This window comes from Stigmatopora nigra, chromosome 1 (assembly GCF_051989575.1).
Source record: "Stigmatopora nigra isolate UIUO_SnigA chromosome 1, RoL_Snig_1.1, whole genome shotgun sequence".
NCBI lineage: Eukaryota > Metazoa > Chordata > Actinopteri > Syngnathiformes > Syngnathidae > Stigmatopora > Stigmatopora nigra.
Window position 1 is genome coordinate 15467903 of NC_135508.1, and position 20260 is coordinate 15488162.

Sequence of the window (20260 nt, forward strand, 5' to 3'; positions counted from 1 at the left end):
ACAGCGGGGTGTCTGGAAAGACAGATTAGACAGAGTGGGACATGAACAGCAGCCGCAATATTCAATGTCCATTTGTATATTGCTAAAACCACACACTCACATGAACTTCAGACAGAAAATATGCCAACATTTATTACGTCCCTCGATCTTCTCAGATACTCAGTTCTCGTGAAATTTACTTGCATACAGGCGTCTGGCAGATGGATTAATAAAAAGGGAAAGTACTGTTTGTCGCTAATCTCAGCTCCCTTTGACTCACGATCATCTGGTAACAGGAATGAGTGACCTTTGACACTGGTAGGACCCACAGGTTTAGCTAGTGTTGTTTACCCGAGATTGGTCTTGGTACATGACCACACTTTGAAGACCTTGGTCTGATTTGGACTGTACTTCCAAAAGTTTTGGTCTCAACTTTGTCACTTTGATTTCTGGGTTAGGGCAAGTCTTGGTTTGCCTTTGACTGAGCACTCGGTTTAGCTTCCCCCGTTTGATTAAGTCGGGCTGTCGAATGCAGACGAACTGATTACACGTTTGACATTTGCCTGTACCTTTGTGCTTTGTCACCTTGACAACTAATGAGGTTCTCATGAAATACATTTTACAAGCAGTCAGAGTACATCAAAAACATGAAACAAGGTTGATGTGACTTTTCTGTTCTACTTTGGATGCAATAATTATGTCGCAGCCACTATTTTGATATGATCACTGTGACTCAATAGGTCCTAGAATTTTTCCATCATGATGATTCTGCCGAGCACTCACTGGGCTTTATCCACGAAGAAAGGGGGCCTGCAGGGCACCAGATGATGATGCACACAAAGTACACAAGCACTTAACTGAGGGGAATTGAATGTCTACTCTTGGCCCTAATCTGCATGGGGGTGGGGCATTATGGACAAATGTGCAGAGATTTTACCCATTGCATTATGTAAGTGATGTAGAACACATACAAATGAAAAAGCATCCATCACTAAAAAAAATGTTAAATGACACAGCTCTCCCTTACTTTCTGTATCAGACAAACAATGACCTGAATCCAATAACACTCTTACTGCTGTCTGTTCAGCATTTCCAAGCACCCTTAACTACTCACTTTGCAGCCTCTGTTATTCACTCAGAGAAGCCTGAAGAAAACAAATGAAGCAGCTCTTAATGTCCTCTTGATGGATCTCATGCAAGACCAATCAGGAGATGGAGATGATTCACTGGAAAACTGTATGTTGCTACATATAACTGAAGCTGTAGTTTTCTAAAAAAAGTGAGTTCCCCAAACTGGGGGACAGAATGACATTATATATATAACCTTAAAAACTTCAGGCAAAGCTTGATGTGTGACATTTATGTCAAAACAATTTAAGAATATAATTTGCCATAAATTACCCTTGGATGAGTAGTCAGGGGCTAGCAGTACACATTGGGAACATCTCTGTAACGGTAAAGCTTTTGATATTGAAATGCAGTAAGGTAAAAAAAAATACATGAAAAAACAGAACTTGGCAAAGAACAACAAGATACTGAATTGACTTGCATGTTATGGGAGTGCCTTCACTTTTACTTAGGTGTCCACTACACATCAGTAATATTGCTTGCACTCGCCCTGCCCTATCACACCCCTATCCAACCTATTTGGTTACTAGGTGCATATCTTTAACCTACATGGTATCCCCTTATAGTTGTACTAAAAAGCTTGCAACAGCACTTAGAACTAGGTAGCATATATATATATATACACATACAATCAAAATTTTGTATCACTATTCCATTTTTTTTCTTCTATCAGTCCCCCGCAATAGCCATGCTATGTTACCTTAAAACAGTTCGAGCCTTTAAAACCTATCAAATATTGCAAAACAAAAATGATTAGCACGATATAGTTAGTTCCCTTTCTTGCATTTCAACATGAAGTATTGTATATTTCTAAACAGAGCATTGTTTATGTTTGATCGTGCTCGATCCTACATAGCCAACATGTGGCACAATGTTAAAGCAGGTTCTGTCCTACCTTCAATGGCGATGACATGCTCCCTGATCTGGTTCTGAAGCATCGGCTCGTCCACTCGCTCCAGCAACTCATAGATGGAGTAGATGTTGGGATGGACGGACTCGAACCTCTGAATCTCAGACCGGGTGGCGGCCGAATTGGCGAGGTGCTGCTGGTAATTCATTGCCGCAGGGTCCTGATAGCAGGGGGCTGGGATGTTTGCTGAAGAACTGAAATCACGATATGTTCACCACCAACAAACAGATACACACCGCACATGCATGCAATCTCATTATGAACCGGGACGGTACTCACAGTCGCTGAGCGGTGCCTCGGCTACTGGCCGCTGAGGGGACTTGGTCCCCGGCGTCTCCTGGTTCCTGTCTCGGGGGGGCTGACAGATGCGCAGCAGCCCGAGGAGGACTTCTCCATGTCTCGACGGCCGGGGCAATGAAGGGGGAAGACGGTGAAGCCGATCGGTGGGCTTCAAAACAAGCGTCCGGAGCCAAGTCCAGTCATGACAAATGCAGCAGCACAGAATACAGTAGAGTACAACGGCCTTGTGGCTAGCAGGCTACGGTAGCTGCTAGCGGGACCCCGGCTAAAGCGAGATAGTGAGCGGTAGCTTCCTTGTTTGGGGGGGATTATTCCATTCAAGTCGCTTTCGAGGGCAGCAAACGCGGATCTTGCTGATATTTCAGCGACACAACAACACACCAATGTGCGAACAGCTGGCTGCTTGTCGAGCCCACCGGGGCGCTTGGTTCGCGTCGGCTCCCTTCCGACCCTCGTCTTGTTATTGGTCGGCGTGCAATGCTCAAATCCAGGAACAAGGTTGCAAAATTCACCTCGGTTCATGCAGCAAAAAAAGGAATTGTCCACGTTTGTTTGGTTCCGTTCGGTGTTTTCTCAGTCCCGTGGACCCCGGTCCATCCCCGATTGACTGGCTCCGCTGCACAACCGAGTGTGGAAACGAATTTTACCATGCAATGTGCTTCCTGCAAGTGTGGTGAATTTCAAAATAAACCATTCAGCCTGTGTACATCTTCAAAATAAACCATTTAGCATGTGTACATCTTCAAAATAAAACAACGGTTCCAAATGAATATTACTCATTCAAACTACTGTATAGTATAGTATATATAGAAAAAGTTATTTTCGCGCCTTCCCTGTTATAGACTACAGCAAGGGTAGGGAACATATGGCTCAGGAGCCACATGTGGCTCTTTTGATGGACGTATATGGCGTTCTGCCTTTTTAAATCATATTTTTTATTCATTAGACTCTTCTGCATGCATACTCTCATTGATACTCATTGATCAGCAATGGTGAAATAGTGTTCTCAACAAAAAAATCAGACTTTTTTTTTACTTTCAGAGTGGTGAAATTAATAATAAATGCTCACATTTTCTTGTATTTTTACTCTTCAATTCTGATTATGGCTCTCAAGGAACAATGTTTGAAAATATGAATTGTTTATGGCTCTCTTTGTCAAACAGGTTCCCAACCGCTGGACTACAGTTATTAAACTCAAGGCCCTAGGGCCAGATCTGGCCCCCAAACATGTGGTGTGGCCCGAGAGTTATGTGCATCTGCTTTATGTTTCTTGCTAAAATAAAATTCAAATAAAAATTCGGAATGTTCAACGATGGCGAGCCATCAGATATTAATTGTTTCTATTTTCTCTGAATTTTTTAAAATCATTAATCTGAGGGTGGCCCGGTGGAGCGAGTGGTTAGCACGTCAGCCTCACAGCTTTGGGATCCTGGGTTCAAGTGGAGGTCGGTGCACCTGTGTGGAGTTTGCATGTTCTCCCCGGGCCTGCCTGGGTTTCCTCTGGGTACTCTGGTTTCCTCCCACATTCCAAAAACATGCATGGAATGCTAATTGGACACTCTAAATTACCCCTAGGTATGAATGTGTGCATGAATGGTTGTTTGTCTCCTTGTGCCCTGCGATTGGCTGGCCACCTATTCAGGGTGTGCCCCACCTCTGGCCTGAAGTCAGCTGGGATAGTTTCCAGCACCCCTGCGACCCTTGTGATGATAAGTTGTTCAGAAAATGAAAAATAAAAAAAGGCATAATTTGTGCATGGTAGTGATAGATGAAGATGTCAATACAAAATGAGAATAGGGCCTTAAAAATATTTTTTTAATTCAACAATGATTTTAAACAATTATTCAATTCTCTGAATTATCAATGCTTCATGGTTCAATCCATTATTTGTCGATTAGTTTATTGACGTAGCAGTTGCAGATGGCCCTCCAAAGGAAATCATAACTGCACTTGAGCCAGCAACAAAAAATGTGTTTGACACCCCTGCCTGTAGATGAACTCCAACAACATCCACATATTGACCTCCGCTAGTACACAGACAGACCCACTACTGGGCCAATGGCAAGTCTGGTTATCGTTGGGATGACAACCAGTCGACTGAGTCATGGCTGGTATGTTTCTGCCTTCCTGTCGGCATGTATCCGTCTCTTCTCTCCTGCTTGCCTCTACTAGCGGAAGTGAGGCCAGAATGTGAAAAACAAGCTCGAGACAATGAAAGCATTTTTGTGACGCATAGAAGGCCAAAGTCATTAATCGCAATCAAAAAAATGAGTTGTTAACCACAACGGAGTAACCACATAAGATTTCATCTCATTTTTCTTCTATAATCACTCATTTTTATTTGTTTTTTTTTTTTTTTTTTTAATTATATTTCCCAAAAGTCTTCAATATCACACTCTGGTCACAGGCCAAAATCTCGAATCATCTGTACACAAGGTCAATATAAAAAAAAAAGTAAAAAAGCCTCAACTGTGTCATGTCAAACAAATTAGATTTGTCGGCGTACACAGACACATTTGCCATGCATTGATGTGAGTAGTCTGCTCAGTCAAGGATAATGGCTAAAATATCAAAAACTATTTTTTTCTGTTCACAAAAAAGTTGGAAAGTAATGACTTTACATATTACTTAGAAAAGAAAGTACATAGTATGAGGAAAATCCCCAAACGTCTATTGTATGCATGTTGCTCTTTGTCCTCCAGCCAGCAGTAAAATGTGTAAAAAGGCAGCTTTTCTTCCTCCCACCCCGTGTCGCCTCGATAACATTCTGCCCCGGGATGAAGTGTGTCTTTGTGGGTCTTTTTTTCTTCTTCCCTCTTCCGCAAACTCGTGCACTTTAGGCCCGCTAATATGAATATGAATGGAATTTCATCCTCACTCATAGCCAAGTCTTTGCAAACAAAAGATCTAGACAACATTTAATGTACTGTCCCTAAAATTTTTGGTGAGTCACGAACAAATAGTATGTAATATTTCAAAGAAGCACTGATCACTGCTTCCAAATTGTATGCTATTTTGACAGTTGTGAATTTGTTCATTCACTTTCCGTGTCTGGATTAAAGAGGGGCTGACATGCAGTTAAGTTGATTTATGTAATTCAAGGGTGTCAGACTCGGGTTGGTTCGCGGGCCGTTTTAACGTCAACTCGGTTTCATGTGGGCCAGACCATTCTAGATATAATATTTATATTTTGTTAATGAATGGATTAAAAGAACTGGATTAAAATCCCTGAATATTCAGTTTTTTGTAGATCTAAAACAATGTTTATTTTAGCTTTTTTAAATATATTTTTAGATTTTACAAAATGATTTTTGAACTAAAAACAGGAAAAAAAATGATTAAACATTTTAAATTATTGATTTAAAAGGTAGAAAATTAGGAAATTTAATATACATCCATACACTTCATTTTAATTTGAATTATCCACAGTTATAATGTCCTTCTAACGTCCTTTTAGTCAATGATGATATATATTGGAGGAATACTTTGTAATTACCTAGAATGGAAACAGTAATACAGGTGTGATAAAACACCACTCAACGCTAACATATGGTACATGGATAAAACAAGATGTTAACTCATTGGTTGCCATTCATGGTAAATGGTGTTTCACTTGAATAGCACTTTTTCAATATGATGTAATCCATCTGAAGTGGAATTATAAGTCAGTGGCACCTCATAGAAGAAATATTTTTTTCTATCAATTCTACTGTGGATATATTTCTTAAAGCAATGCTGAAGACTGGACCTAAAAACAGTAACACAGGTGTGTGATAAAACACTACATAACGCTAACATATGGCACATGAATAAAACAAGCCGTTATCTCATTGGCTAAATGAACAGCACTTTTTTTTCAATATGGTGATGTAATTCATCTGAAGTGGAATTATAAGTCAATTGGAACCTCATAGAATAAATCATTTTTTTTCTATCAATGTGACTGCTAGTTGTGAATGTTGAATAAATAATGAAGAAAATGTAAAAAAAGATGATAAACACACACTTTCTTTTGGAAAATATTTTCCTACTATTAAAAGTATATTAAATTGTGATTTTTAATAAATAGCCCATAACGTCTTCTTCACCCAGTGGTAATGGCAGATATGAGCAAATGTAAAATCCTTCTCTCATGTAAGTTGAAGACAGCATTTGTCTTACAGCCAAAAAACACTTAAGCCTCAACACATCATTACAAACAAACATATACCATATTGTCATAGACTACATATGCTCACGCCACACAACAGTTGGTACCACTCATTATTCATATGCCCATAAATAAAAAAAACTAAAGATTCCTTAACAGATGGTTGGTTGTTCTCGTCTTTAGAAATTCATTAGCTTCAGATCCATTTTTCTTTCGACCAGGACCCAATTCTACAAAAAGGGTGTATTCTTTATTGTAATTTCTGTGGAAGTGTTGTTTCTGGTTAACAAATTGCATCATTTTGTTTGCGTATCTTCTTTAACTCCCTATAATATTGTGAGGTACATTGTTATATAGCACCATCTGGTGGTAAATGATTCTATAACAATTGAACAATGAGCTCACAATCAAGGAGGATTTTCTTTTATTATCAAACAATGTTTTTTGTGGCGTATAATGTCTGTAGTGAACATATAGATGAATTCAAACGTGATCTTTATCATGATTAGAGGGTAAACACAAAAGCGCGAAGAGAATTTGAATGTTGTTCATACTCCAAAGTGTGATCAGAAATTGTGAAGTGAAGAGAAGCAAGTAAAGGTCCACACGGGTAAGTGGACCCTAACTTTGGTGTGTTTCAGACAGCCAGACTGACAAGGAACAGACATTCCAGCTACTTCCCGTCACATGATTTCAGGCTCAAGTGTTGGCCCTGATTAAGTGAAGCTGGCATGGTGATTGTCAGGCGTGTGCAGCATTCGTGTTCTTTTGCATGTTAAAGTATGCTGCAGCGCTTTTTCTTCTTCTTCCCACTTGGCCCATTTTTGTCCTTGCTCTCAGCCATTTTCTTCTTGCGCACCTCACGCATAAGGTCAAAGAAAACCTGAGAGAAAAATAATGAGTCAAAAATGATCATTCAACATAAACACTCATGCTTGTGTACATTGTTGTCAGCTGACATTTCTTAGGGACTATATGTTGAGTGTAGTAATAGGTAAAGCTCATTTTCACCTTAGAATTAGTATACAATAGCAAATTATAGCGATTCAGTTGATTGAACGAACAGATATTCAAAGGATTGTTTGATTTCTTTCAATTTTATGTTGGTAAATGACTAGCTTTATTATGCTTGTTGTTTAAAAAGCAACAGTGTTATCTTAGACTGGAGACAACACATGCGTGACTACAAATCATAAATTATGACATCTAACGTGGATGAACTTCATTTAAAATTTAAAAAATGGTCAGAAGTTAACATTTATTTTTATTTTTATCCAGTTTATGCGTGTCCATCAAGCAGATGGTTTGTAATAAATTTATAGGACTCGTTTAGATGCCTAAAACACACCTATGAAACAAATATTTTAAAATGAGGTAAGGGAAGTCAGTCTGACATTTGATAGTTGCGTGATATTCAGAATGGAATGTTCTAAAATATAGGTATATAACAAGTAACCAATTGTTGCCTACCCCATAAAGCCCAAAGGTAAAATATCTGAGCATTTCCTATTGATTGCTATTTAACAATATGTATATTTTCATCGGACAAATCAGGACCATTCAAACTAATATTCTACACCGATGCTATGTGAACCAAATCCTTGTGCACATCTGAACTTGATAAAAGTAGAGACTATAGTAGAAAACTTTTAATGTTGATGACGAGATAACTTTCTTTAAAAATATTATATATATATATATATATATATATATATATATATATATATATATATATATATATATATATATATATATATATATATATATATATATATATATATATATATATATATATATATATATATATATATATATATATATATATATATATATATATATATATATATATATATATATATATATATATATATATATATATATATATATATATATATATATATATATATATATATATATATATATATATATATATATATATATATATATATATATATATATATATATATATATATATATATATATATATATATATATATATATATATATATATATATATATATATATATATATATGTCACATTCAGCTGTTGTTAATTCCCTGAATATAACCAATTGAGTACATTCATGGATCATTCCCGTTAAATCTCATGTTGCATTTCCAATTTCTTTTTTTTTTTAATTGTTGATTATGCAGAACAAGCAAATTCAGTGAGAGAAAAACCTTTCTAACTTTGATGAATGTTCCCAGAATATTTGTATGTATTTACCTTATCCACATTGGCTCTGGTCTTGGCTGAAGTCTCCACATACTGAATGCCCCACTCGTTGACTTTAGCCACAGCCTCATCAACAGAAACTTTTCGCCGATCCTCCAGGTCTGCCTTGTTCCCTACTAGCAGCATGGGTATGGCATCTTCTTCTTTCACACGCAAAATCTGCTCCCTACAAATACCAGCCATTTAACATGCTTGTTTGTAATCAGGATAAGGCCATGATCAAGGGTGGCAAATTTACTTACACTTATGTGCTTGGACTTAAAATCCCACTATCGCATAGTATTAAAAAATAAATGATCAAGACTCGCACAGATCCATAAATATTGAGAATTGTGAAATAAAAGTAACTTATGTAATGGTTCACCTCTGCATAGTTGAAACAGGACGTAATTAAATATTAGGATCCGAGCAGAGGCCGTATGAGTCAATGGAAAACAGTGGTGGGGACTGGTTGTGTTTATAGTGCGATGAGTTGGAATACAAATTTGAAAGTATGTCAGGAGTAATTAAGCCACGGAGAGCATGATTTTGGGGGAATTTTTTTTTTTTACCAAATAAGGTCAAACTGGAGGCAGCGGATAACATGGCGACGTCTCATAATATCGGATCTGACGAATGGTAAATATCTTACTTTTACACCTCTTGACTTTACAAGCATAGGAAAACTAATAAGCTATTATTGGAAAATATCAAACCGGATCTTTTTTTACTGTTGCACTTTTGGTGTGCATCTGTGTGGAGTTTGCATGTTCCCCCCGGGCCTGCGTGGGATTTCTCCGGGTATTCCGGTTTCCTCCCACATTCCAAAAAACATGTATGGTAGGCTGATTGGACACTCTATATTGCCCCTACGTATGGGTGAGTGTGAATGGTTGTCCGTCTCCTTGTGCCCTGCGATCGGCTGGCCACCAATTCAGGGTGTCCCCCGGCTATGGCCCGGACACAGCTGGGATTTGTTCCAGCACCCCCCGCGACCCTAATGAGGAGAAAGCAGTTCAGGAAATGAGATGAGATGAGCCGTATGAACAGACGATTAAATTTCTTGGGAAAAATAAACAACAAATAAAACGCTGGTTGCCAACTCACTAAAACTAAACAGATGAGCCTGCCTTTGATTATATTACATTCAGTCACTGACTCTGGCTACCTGTCCAACAGCCCCATTGGATTAAAACTGTGATGTGCACTATGAGTTATGGCTCAGTTAAATTTAATCTATCAAATTTAGTAAAGTACCCTCTGAGATGTTAGTGGGAATTTAAGTGTACTTGGGCGAGTAGTTAATTTTACCTGAACTCTGATGTGGCCACGAAGGACTCATATTCTGTAATAGAAAAGACGAGCAGGAAGCCTTCTCCGCTGCGGAAGTAGTTGTCTCTGATGGCAGCGTAGTCCTCCTGCCCTGCCGTGTCCAGAATGTCGATCTGAACGTCCTCCCCGTCAAGGACCACCTTCTTCCTGTAGCTGTCGGCTTTGGTGGGCTCATAATCTTCCACAAACTGCAAGTAAAGAAGCCAAGGTGAGAAAGGGGAAACGCATGAAAGAATACGGGACAACAAAATGTTGGGATCTCACCTCATCGTACATGAACTGCAGTGTGAGGGCGGACTTTCCCACGCCGCCGCTGCCTACCATGATCACCTTGTGAAGCACCAGAGATGTCTGGTTTTTGCTTTTGCTTGAGGCCATGATGCCTCACAGCTACTACACCTGTGCAGACCGATGCAAACCATAATGAAGACCTTAGTTTTTAATCAAGCAGCATTAAACTTAACATTTGAAGTTATATTGTCCAATAGGTCAATGTTTTAGGGAGACAAATACGTATCGCAAAGCCAAACGAGTTCCAATGTAACATGGCTGTCAGATGAATACATTTTTGAAAGCAAATTATTAACTCATTGGCTGCAATTACCGATAGAAATTAAAATAATTTGACGTGGGAGAGGTGACAGCTAAAATCAATTTCAAATAACATTTCTAAGAAGAGGAAAAAACAATATTTCAAACATTAATATGTTTCCTATATTTTAATTTTTAAAATACTTATATGGCTTTCCATTTTTAAACAATAAGAAAGAACTAAATACGTATTTAAAATTTGTATTTAAAAAAATCCAAGAATTTAGTATTTTCTCCCTTGTTTATATGAAAATCAAAAACATATTTACATTGGTTTTATTTAAAAACAAACGTAAACAACAAAGAAAGAAATAGGGAAAAATAATAAGAATATAGTATATGCTATTTGTGATGCTCAAAACAAAAGATTTGGAGATGTTAAGGGGAAACATCTAAATCCACAAAAACATGTCGCCAATAATGATAACCGACTCGATTATGTGGTAAACAGGGAGCTCTCAGAAGGAAACCATTACTATAATGTGAGCGACGACAAACACTAAAAAAAACACTATAATAGAAATAATAAGTGTAAGGCATAACTTTGACAGTCACAATAAATAATAGGGGAGTGGTAAAAAGTTGAGAATGTAGTGAGTTGGTGAATCAAACAGACAGCCAATCAACGAGTTGCGACAAGTTGGCAAATAATTCTTGTAGGTTACCGCCCGCAAACAAATTACCAAATGTTATTGGATTACATTAGTTATGGGAACGCCCCCGTGACTCCTGATTGGCTACAGTCACTGACGCTCACGTGACAAACTGGTCCCAGATAGCGCTTTCTTTCCCTCAGGGGGAAGACGCTTGAGTAAAAAAACGACGTTGCACCTTGTCAGAAAAGCGAACAAACACGCACCAATTCAAAATTGTCAATTAAATCCATCTTACCTCACCAGTTAGCACTTGTTTCACTTATTTTCAAAGTTATCCATGCAGGGTAACGATAGAAAATCAGGCTGAAGTAGCAGCAGACTTTTTGTGCCCCACCTTGTGTTGTGTCCGAGGCAGTCAAAGAGTTAAGAGTAAAGAGGAGGACTTACTCTTACAGCTCATAATGCCACCACGTAGCGAACTTGCAACTTTCCTTTTTATGGGCATGCCGCACATTACACAGCCTTAAACTTCCGATTCCGGTGTTACTCATTCGGATTTTACACATGAAGTAGAAATGTTTAAAAGACATGTGACTTTTTTTTACGAGGCTCCATTCCCATCACCACTTCACGAATGTGTTAAAAGGTCGCAGAGTGAGACCTCCTGTTTACGTCTTTGAAAATAAAAAGGAACTTTAACGGGATATGACGTACGACATTGCGAACTTTGTTTCAATGGCTCACTTCTTCCCTTTGTCATAATGAATTTCTTCTTTTGGGAATTTTTCATACCTAGATACGCGTTAGTTGAATGAAAGTAGGACATTTGGCTTTTGTTGGGTTTAACCCGTTATAGAGCGCTGAACGGCTGCCAGTGACGGGGCCAGACGTTTGATCCGTTTTAAGAGAGCAAATGGTCACTTACAAACCCCCAGTTAGACTTTTAATACCGTCCATGGCAATGGCAGATATGCATCCGGAATGACCCCTCAGTTAAAATGCATTGAACGTTTATTATTGACTGCCAGGCAATCGGTTAAATATCATGTATTAAAAAAAGCTTTGGTAAGATGTCGGGGGGCGATTGCAATTCTTAAAAATATAAGTAAAAATATAAATTTGATTTAAAGCCATGTCCGCAACTCTGAGTGCGGACGCGCTAACTACTCATCCACTGGTCAGTCCTGATAGTTGCATATAGTAAGTACGTACTATATATCCAAAATAAAATATCGACGCAGTTATAGTGATTGAAAGAAAGATGGCACCCTTTCCCCACTTTGATCACTTCTGATGAGTTAACTACAGTAGGCGCCTTGATTAAATTCAATGTGTATAATTTTTTTTATATGTGGAGTCAAATGTTAGGAAAAATTTGCAGCCACCCAACTCCCAAAGATTGGGCGAAGAACAAAAATCTCCACTTTTGATAAGAAATCTGAGGCCCCCGAATAAAAGTAGAAGTTTGTTTTGCATTTCCCTATTTTGAAAATCTATTTTATTTGTCTAAGACATTTGAAATCATTCTAAAGCACCAGAGCGTCAAGATGCCATTACATAACTCCCGTGTGCAATTTATTATACACACTCTGACCAGCATAAAAAAGGGAAAAAGACCCAGGACTTGTGTACAGGGTCTTGTTTCACATTTAAAAGGAAAAAAAAGTTGAAGTGAAACGTGAGGAATCATTGAAAAATTCTCCTGAACCCCGCCTGCACGCCATCCCTGGCCCCGCCCACTGTGATCTATAAGGACCTGGTGGTGTTCTAGCTTCAGGGTCCCAGATGCCAGAATGGACCTCTTCGTCCTCCTCCTCGGCCTCTGTGCAGCAGCAGCCGTGTTTGGGAACTTCTCAGATGGTCCAACTTTTCAAATGGATTCACATGTTGTGGGATACGTTGAAAGGTTCGGCTTAGGTTAGGCTAGATTTTCCCCTTTACTGATGAAGCGTGACTCTTTACAGCGGTACGAACACCGTGGCAAAGTGTTAACCTGAAACAACATGTAACAAAGTGTTTTCCTTGGACTTCACTTTGGACTTTCTGGCTTGAAGTGTGACCAAAGCGGAGAACAACGTTCTTTTATTCCTTTCTCAAATAGAAAATGACTTGTTGGCTCTTCCGATTGGCTGTGCTGTCGACTTGCGTCCTCTGCATCCTGTGCACCGCTGCGCCGAGTCCCGGGAGCGAGGCGAAGGCGGAGGCGGACGCGGTAGTCGCGGTGGACGCGGACGCGCACACAACCCCTTCCCGGGAAAGTTGCGCGTCTTGCGGCGTCGCTCAAGCGGAGGAGCGCGCCGAATCCGGCCGGCCCGACGCGGACTTTTTGGAGGCAGTCAAAAGGCACATCCTGAACAGGCTGCAGATGAGGAAACGGCCCAATATTACGCACCCGGTACCGAAAGCGGCCATGGTGACGGCATTGAGAAAGCTCCACGCCGGGAAGCTGCGCGAGGACGGCCGGGTGGAGATTCCCAATTTGGACGGCCACCCGATGAGCAATGAGGTACTGGAGGAGAGCTCGGAGATTATCAGTTTTGCGGAAAAAGGTGAGTCAGTTATGGTATGCGTTTTCTTTCAACATTCATGAGAAACTTTAAAAACGAGACAGCTCGTTTATACAAAAAACAACACAAACATACCTGCCATTGAAAGCGATGGACGTCCAATTTGTTTAAACTGGGAGAGTTGACAGTGCAGTTCAGTGTCAATGATTGTTGGTTGCCAGCCCGTGCAAATGAATAAAATAAAAGTTCATGCTAATTTAAGATTGCAAGTAGAAATTCACATTACCCTTTAAGTGTTCCCAACTCATTTTATATTGGGCAGTCGTCACTGTCAATACTTGTTGGTTGCCAGCCCTTACAATTGAAGAATATAAAAGTTCATGCTAATTTAAGATTGCGAGTAGAAAAACATATCTATTCCTTTTAGTAACCTTTGAGTATTCCCAACTCATTTTATACATTTAATACCATTCATCAACTTGAAACTTGTATTACCACAAGTTTTTTGAGCTGCACTCCAATTTCTGAGTAAACCCGCATTGATACATAATGTGCAAATTTCACTGTTGTGTAAATTCCAAACCCTTCAAAATCCCACTTTGTATTTATTCTAACTAAAGTCCAGTTTACTCAAAATTATTATTCTATCCAATCTTTTTATTTTTATGTAGGTTTTCATCAAATTGTGGACATTTTAATATTAATGGACGCCGCAGTAGCATCTTCAATGCGAACGATGCCAGGGCATTCCAGAAAAAATACGAAAGATTCAAAAATCCTTTATTGATAAAAGATAACCTGAAAACAAGTTGAAAAATAAACAGTTTTAGAGATCAAATGCAAACTACTGGAATGAAAAGTTAAATACAACTGAACTTAGCCAGTAGTTCTATGACGGACCACTAAAGGGAGCTCGTATTCTATCGGTAGTAGTTGCATCGCACTTTTAGAAACACAGCTTTAGACAAAGTATCGTCTCATCAGCATATAGAAACTTTTTTCACCTGTATTTTGTTACATACACCTCATGACGCTCACCTTAAGTCACACGTCTAATTTGAACCATTCCAGAAGAGGAGTGATGAGTGAAGAGCAATGATGTCAGCTTTGACAGGCTTTTATTGTCAGATGTTTCTGTCTACAATGGCTTAGTCAACTGGCCGCATTAGCACCTTAGTGAAAAAGTCAGAGTCATAAAATAGTGAGGTAATATATGACGTCTTAAAATTTGCTCTACACATCACCCAAACGTGGTTTCTTGTGCCTGCTTGTAACTCCAAGGGTGAAGCTTTAAGTTCATCTTTGGTTCTCAATGTCAGTCTCAATTGGCTCTGCTTCGAGTTCACAAAGTTCAAACCTGAAGAATTGCTCTAATCTTCACCTGACAGCTGTCAATCAGCATGTATACTTTAGTACCTGGACTGTACATGTAGTCTTCTGTGCTCTGGACCCACAACCAATGAAATTGTTTTTGAGGTTAAAGCAAGGTTTCAGTGACATATATCATAAACTTGTCATTTAATCATGGTCCTGCATTGAAAAAAAAGAGTACTCCAGTTCATATATTTGATCAATAATTTTCCTGCTCTGCCTTTGGAGTGAAATCTGAGCTACTCGATGCAATTCACTCCACAATAAGTGAGCGGTTCTTCCAAAAAAGGCCTCTCGAGGATTTAAATGTCACTTTAAGTCTAGTGTCACTCGAATAATTAAGCAACGTTTTCCTTAGGAATGCACTCATTATCGTAATACACAAACGAAATTTCCACAAGCGAAGTCACACATCAATAATATGCAAGTGCAATTGGATTGGATAACTTTATTCATCCCGTATTCGGGAAATTTCGTGGATTGGATTGGATAACATTAGTGCGTTTTACAGAATCACTGCATATGAGTGACTTTTCAGTTTTTCTGTTTGACTATACCATAGCACTACCCCCAGAGGAAATTATTGGATACCCAAAGGGCAATCAGCACTATGAATTCATTCATTTATCCTCACAAGGGTCACGGAGGTGTTGGAACATACGTACTGTCTCACTGTGCCCTCCAATTGACACGGATGGCGTCCACAATGGCAGAAAAAAACAAGTACCAAGGATGAGAGAAATTATTTACTATTATTATTCTGACAACTTGTTTCATTACAGGTAGGAGGGAGAGATTGAAAACGTGAATATTTATTTCTCTGAATGTCCGGCATCAGGTAGCTCGCGAACCGGCACCGGTCCATGAACCGGTGGTTGGGGTTCTCTGTTCTTTACACTAAATGAGGAATTCAATGGAATGATGGAAATTATTCAGGTTTTACAATGTCCACTACAGAGGACACATTTGAACTACAGTGATCCCTCGATTATTGCGATTATTGGGGACCGGGACCACCCGCGATAAGTGACCACCCTGCAATTAAGGAAGAATTGCCGTTACAACGAATTGTTCTTGTGCACTATAATTTACTACATCAGTTGCTGTTTGAATCTTCCAATTCAAATAGATGGTACTGGTGTTGTCATCAGGGGAAGCCAACTAAGTAAAGTAGAGGAATCAATTTAATAGGAAAATTGAAAAGAAAAGAAAATTGGCAGGGAATATTTCTGTACTATGCATTTCTGTTTGGATTTTGAATGGACTTGGTAAAACCAGATGCTTGTGAAACGGCTTGGGGGGTGGGGGTTGATCAATGTCAGTATGACTTTTCTGTTAGAACAAAACGGACAAATCCGTTTTTAGAAGAAAGGGGAAGTCGATGCACAGTATTTGCTTTCCTTGGTCATAAATGTATATGGTGGGCCAGTTTTGACCCCTTTGGGTCTAGAGTTCAGCAACTGTTTTTAGAGGATGAAGAGACTGTTTTGTCATACATTTTCCTTTCAATGCTCTGTTGCGCTTGCTGTTTCCAGATGACCTGGTGACATCCAAATCCAGTTTGTTCTTTCTCATCTCCAACGAGGGGAACCAGAACCTAGACATTTCGCAGGCCACACTCTGGCTCTACTTCAAGTTGCTGCCTTCCCCTGTCGAGGTACGCCCACGGCGGAAGGTGACGGTAAAAGTTTATTACCAGGAACCAGGCCTGAGCAGCAAGTGGAACCTTGTGGAGAAATGCGTTGAGCTTAAACGCAGCGGCTGGCACACTTTTATGCTCACCCGCGCCGTCCGCCTGGTATTTGGACAGGGCGAACGTCGCCAGAACCTGGACGTGCGTTGCGAAGGTTGCGAGGCTGCAGGCGTGATGCCTATTCTCCTCAACCGCAACGACGAATCGCACCGGCCGTTTTTGGTGGTGCAGGCCCGGCAGGCGGACCCAAAGCATCGGATTCGAAAGCGGGGGCTGGAATGTGACGGTAGTGCCAGTCTCTGCTGCCGCCAACAGTTCTACATCGACTTCCGACTCATCGGTTGGAACGACTGGATCATTGCGCCATCCGGTTATTACGGGAACTACTGCGAAGGGAAATGTCCTGCTTACATGGCGGGCGTTCCCGGCTCGGCGTCGTCCTTCCACACAGCAGTTGTGAACCAATACCGCATGCGTGGAATGAGCCCCGGCTCGATGAACTCCTGTTGCATCCCGACCAAGTTGAGCACCATGTCCATGCTCTACTTTGATGACGAGTACAACATTGTGAAGCGAGACGTTCCCAACATGATTGTGGATGAGTGTGGCTGTGCTTGACCTTTCAGTGTGGCTGCTCCCCTGCAAAATAAGAGCCAAGAGGACCATGTAAAAAAAAAGTGTACATCCAAACGTGCACTTCCTTATAAGCCTGTACATATATTTATGTTTGTTGATGTACATTGGTAACTTGACTTACGAGTACTTGGGTCTTACCTTGATTAAATTGTGAGAAATTTGAGTTCCATGCAGCTTTCTGGAATCTCACCACTCGAGTGGAGTAAATTACAAACAAGAAAAAATGTGCCACAATCACAGATGCACTTTGAGCCGTTATTTGAACAAGTCAAACAACACAATCAAGACAATACACGATGAAAGCGCTCTCAAGCAGCTTGAGGAAGACGCAAACATTAAACTAACTGCATGGTAAACAAGCCATTGAAGCTGGAGATGCAGTTTGTGAAAGCACTTACCAGGCCCCACCCATTAAATACTCGCACAAATACCAGTGTGTGTGTGTGTGTGTGTGTGTGTGTGTGTGTGTGTGTGTGTGTGTGTGTGTGTGTGTGTGTGTGTGTGTGAAACACGGGCTGATTTACACTTTATTTTTTCTTTACATGTATTTTATTTTTCTATTTATATTCACAATGCAGTTCGACTTTTCCGAATCAAAAATATATTTAAACACTGTTTTTATGGGCATCCTATGGTTTATTACCAACTCATTTCATTGAGAAAATCAATTAGGTATACAGTGGTGCCTTGAAATTAGATGGGGCTGATTTGCGGCATCCGGCAGTTTGGCAAATGTAATTTGTCAATACTCTAAACGTTTTAAGCTGTTGTTTAAACTCAACGCCAAGTAGACAGATTTACAGTTACAACTTCAATATAGAATCTGTTAAAAGTGCAAACATACAATAGCCACATATGGAGTTACCCTTTAACAAATGGTGGCGAAACACACGTACTGTATATCCCCATGTCTGTCTTATACTGACCACTGGTGGCCATGATGCACACGACTAATTGAGCAGGACAGTGCGCTTCAAAGCAGAATGTATGTCAAAATGTGTTTATTTCTTTTCATTTCAACTGAATTATGTCCATAGGATGTATTTTCATACAAGTAAAATATAATAGTGTATCACATCCGTTGATGAATATGATTTGGAAAAAAAATGAGTTTTTTTGGTTTACAAGCATCACTACGTAATGACATAGACTCCCAAACCAAGACGTCACTCTACGCGTAATTCAAGATACAAGCATGGATAGAGAACAAACGAAACTCGTAAGTCAAGATACCTCTGTCTTTGCATGGTCATATACTGGGAGTCAACCTCGGTGACCTCACAGTTATTTCTCATCAAAATCACAGACAGCGAAAGCACTTGCAATATGAAATGCATCCAGTGAACGTTAGGTGGCGCCTCACCAGTCACAGACACAAGTGCCACACAAGCTATGCAACATATTGAGCACGACGCAGACAGGCTGAACGCCAGCGACAAACTATCAGTATCAGCAGTTTTTGAAAAGTACGCCTGGTGAGTAGTTACATTGCTTTAGGGCTCTTTAGTTTGCTTGACTGACATTCCCGTGTTTTTTTTTCTCTGCGGCTTAGCTCAATACACCATCATCATGCCTCTTGCAATCCCCACTTTTCCCATATTTTAGAATATTTGCACTGGGGAGCTACAAACTTGCCAACTTGGAACATCCAATTTTTGAAAAAAAAGTTATTTTTCTAAAACTGCATTCATGGAACCAAAGAGGTACTGTATATGAGTGTTATTATCATGAGAGGCCTAAACACTGTCATGTGAATCATCATCCTCAGCTTCATCCCTGCCTAGAAGATGTCCCTTTTTTTTTAAATACACGTTTTAGTAGTTCACTTCCTCTTTTCTTAGTCTCATTTAGAATGAAGCACATGTGGTCTGTGTACAGTAACGTTTCAATGTTTTCTTCATGTTGCAAAATAAATTTCTTATTACCGACTTGTTTGTGCTTCTTGCATCACGTGATATTTACATGTGTCTACAAAATCTCAGACTGGAATGTTGGGATGGTCTGGGGCTTTCCAGCTGCTATATGAAGGCATTTAGGCGTCAACATGGATGACATGATTGATTATGTTTGTGCGAAAACTGAACAAGGAATCGGACCGCTTAAAGACCGTGCGCTCGTGTAACAAAAACATAATGTGTCCAATTAAAACCCATCACGCAGACTTTTATTAACAGGACATGACACATATTTGCACCACTTGTGAACAAGTCCTTACAAGTCATTTGACCAGACATCACTATTTGGAAAACAAATACTTGAATGATGACTTTAGCATTTTTCTTGACCACCGCAGTTTAACTTATGCAGGGTCAAAAATGTGCTCTTACATCTTTTACGTTTTTCATAAGGAAGGGTGTAGGAATGTTTCAGGCTGCTCTACAGTTAATTCCAAGCTCAAAGACAAGGTCAACATAGTCAATGCAGGAATAATTATGTGACTTTTCATTCTTCCGTCAGACAGTTAATAAAAAAAAGTTTCTATTAGCCCTGCAGATCTACAGTAAATCTAACATCTATGTAACAGACTGAAGAGTCTAGTTTTGACAACGCACAACGTGGTATGAGTACCACCAGTATTACGCAGGTGCCTTTGAAAGGTACACGAAAAATTGACTTCAAGATTAGGTTGTATTCAACTTTATCTCCTAACATTCACATTATTTCTTTTGAACAACCACGTGGAATACACAGAGTATCACCTCAGTGCTTTATAAGCCTAGCGGGCAACCAAGATGTCTTTCACTTCCAACAGACTAAAACAATGCTAGAAAAGAAGCCATAAAGAACCGGACAAATTTTCCTGCATCTGGTGGTCGATAGGTGATAAAACATTTCCCAGCTTTGCCATTGCA

At 39.6% G+C, this 20260-nt stretch overlaps 3 protein-coding genes across 6 annotated transcripts in view; 1 reads left to right on the forward strand and 2 right to left on the reverse strand.

Annotated features, from left to right (window-relative positions):
* The window catches only part of agap1 (ArfGAP with GTPase domain, ankyrin repeat and PH domain 1), a 62571-nt gene extending 59591 nt beyond the window's left edge, over positions 1–2980 (reverse strand). For all 3 annotated transcript variants that reach the window (XM_077712044.1, XM_077712035.1, XM_077712026.1), the window contains exons 1-2: positions 2297–2980; positions 2003–2211 (exon numbers count right to left, since the gene is read on the reverse strand). In XM_077712044.1, coding sequence (XP_077568170.1) covers positions 2003–2165 — 163 coding nt within the window. In that variant the 5' untranslated portion in view covers positions 2166–2211; positions 2297–2980. The remainder of the gene's footprint in view (positions 1–2002; positions 2212–2296) is intronic.
* Positions 2981–6874: 3894 nt separating this feature from the next.
* On the reverse strand, positions 6875–11820 carry LOC144203406 (ras-related protein ralB-B-like). Of its 2 annotated transcripts, none has more exons than XM_077726828.1 (5): positions 11502–11820; positions 10279–10413; positions 9994–10202; positions 8695–8869; positions 6875–7350 (listed from the first exon to the last, which is right to left on the reverse strand). In XM_077726828.1, exons 2-5 carry the CDS (start codon positions 10390–10392, stop codon positions 7243–7245), a joined length of 606 nt encoding a protein of 201 aa, XP_077582954.1. In that variant the 5' UTR covers positions 10393–10413; positions 11502–11820; the 3' UTR covers positions 6875–7242. The 2 variants fall into 2 exon arrangements, with proteins under 2 accessions (XP_077582954.1, XP_077582945.1); XM_077726819.1 differs by having other exon boundaries at positions 11497–11813.
* A 1167-nt stretch (positions 11821–12987) lies between these two features.
* LOC144206209 (inhibin beta B chain) lies at positions 12988–18297 on the forward strand. The gene is made up of 2 exons (XM_077731025.1): positions 12988–13750; positions 16615–18297. Exons 1-2 carry the CDS (start codon positions 13306–13308, stop codon positions 17388–17390), a joined length of 1221 nt encoding a protein of 406 aa, XP_077587151.1. The 5' UTR covers positions 12988–13305; the 3' UTR covers positions 17391–18297.
* Positions 18298–20260: the final 1963 nt, after the last annotated feature.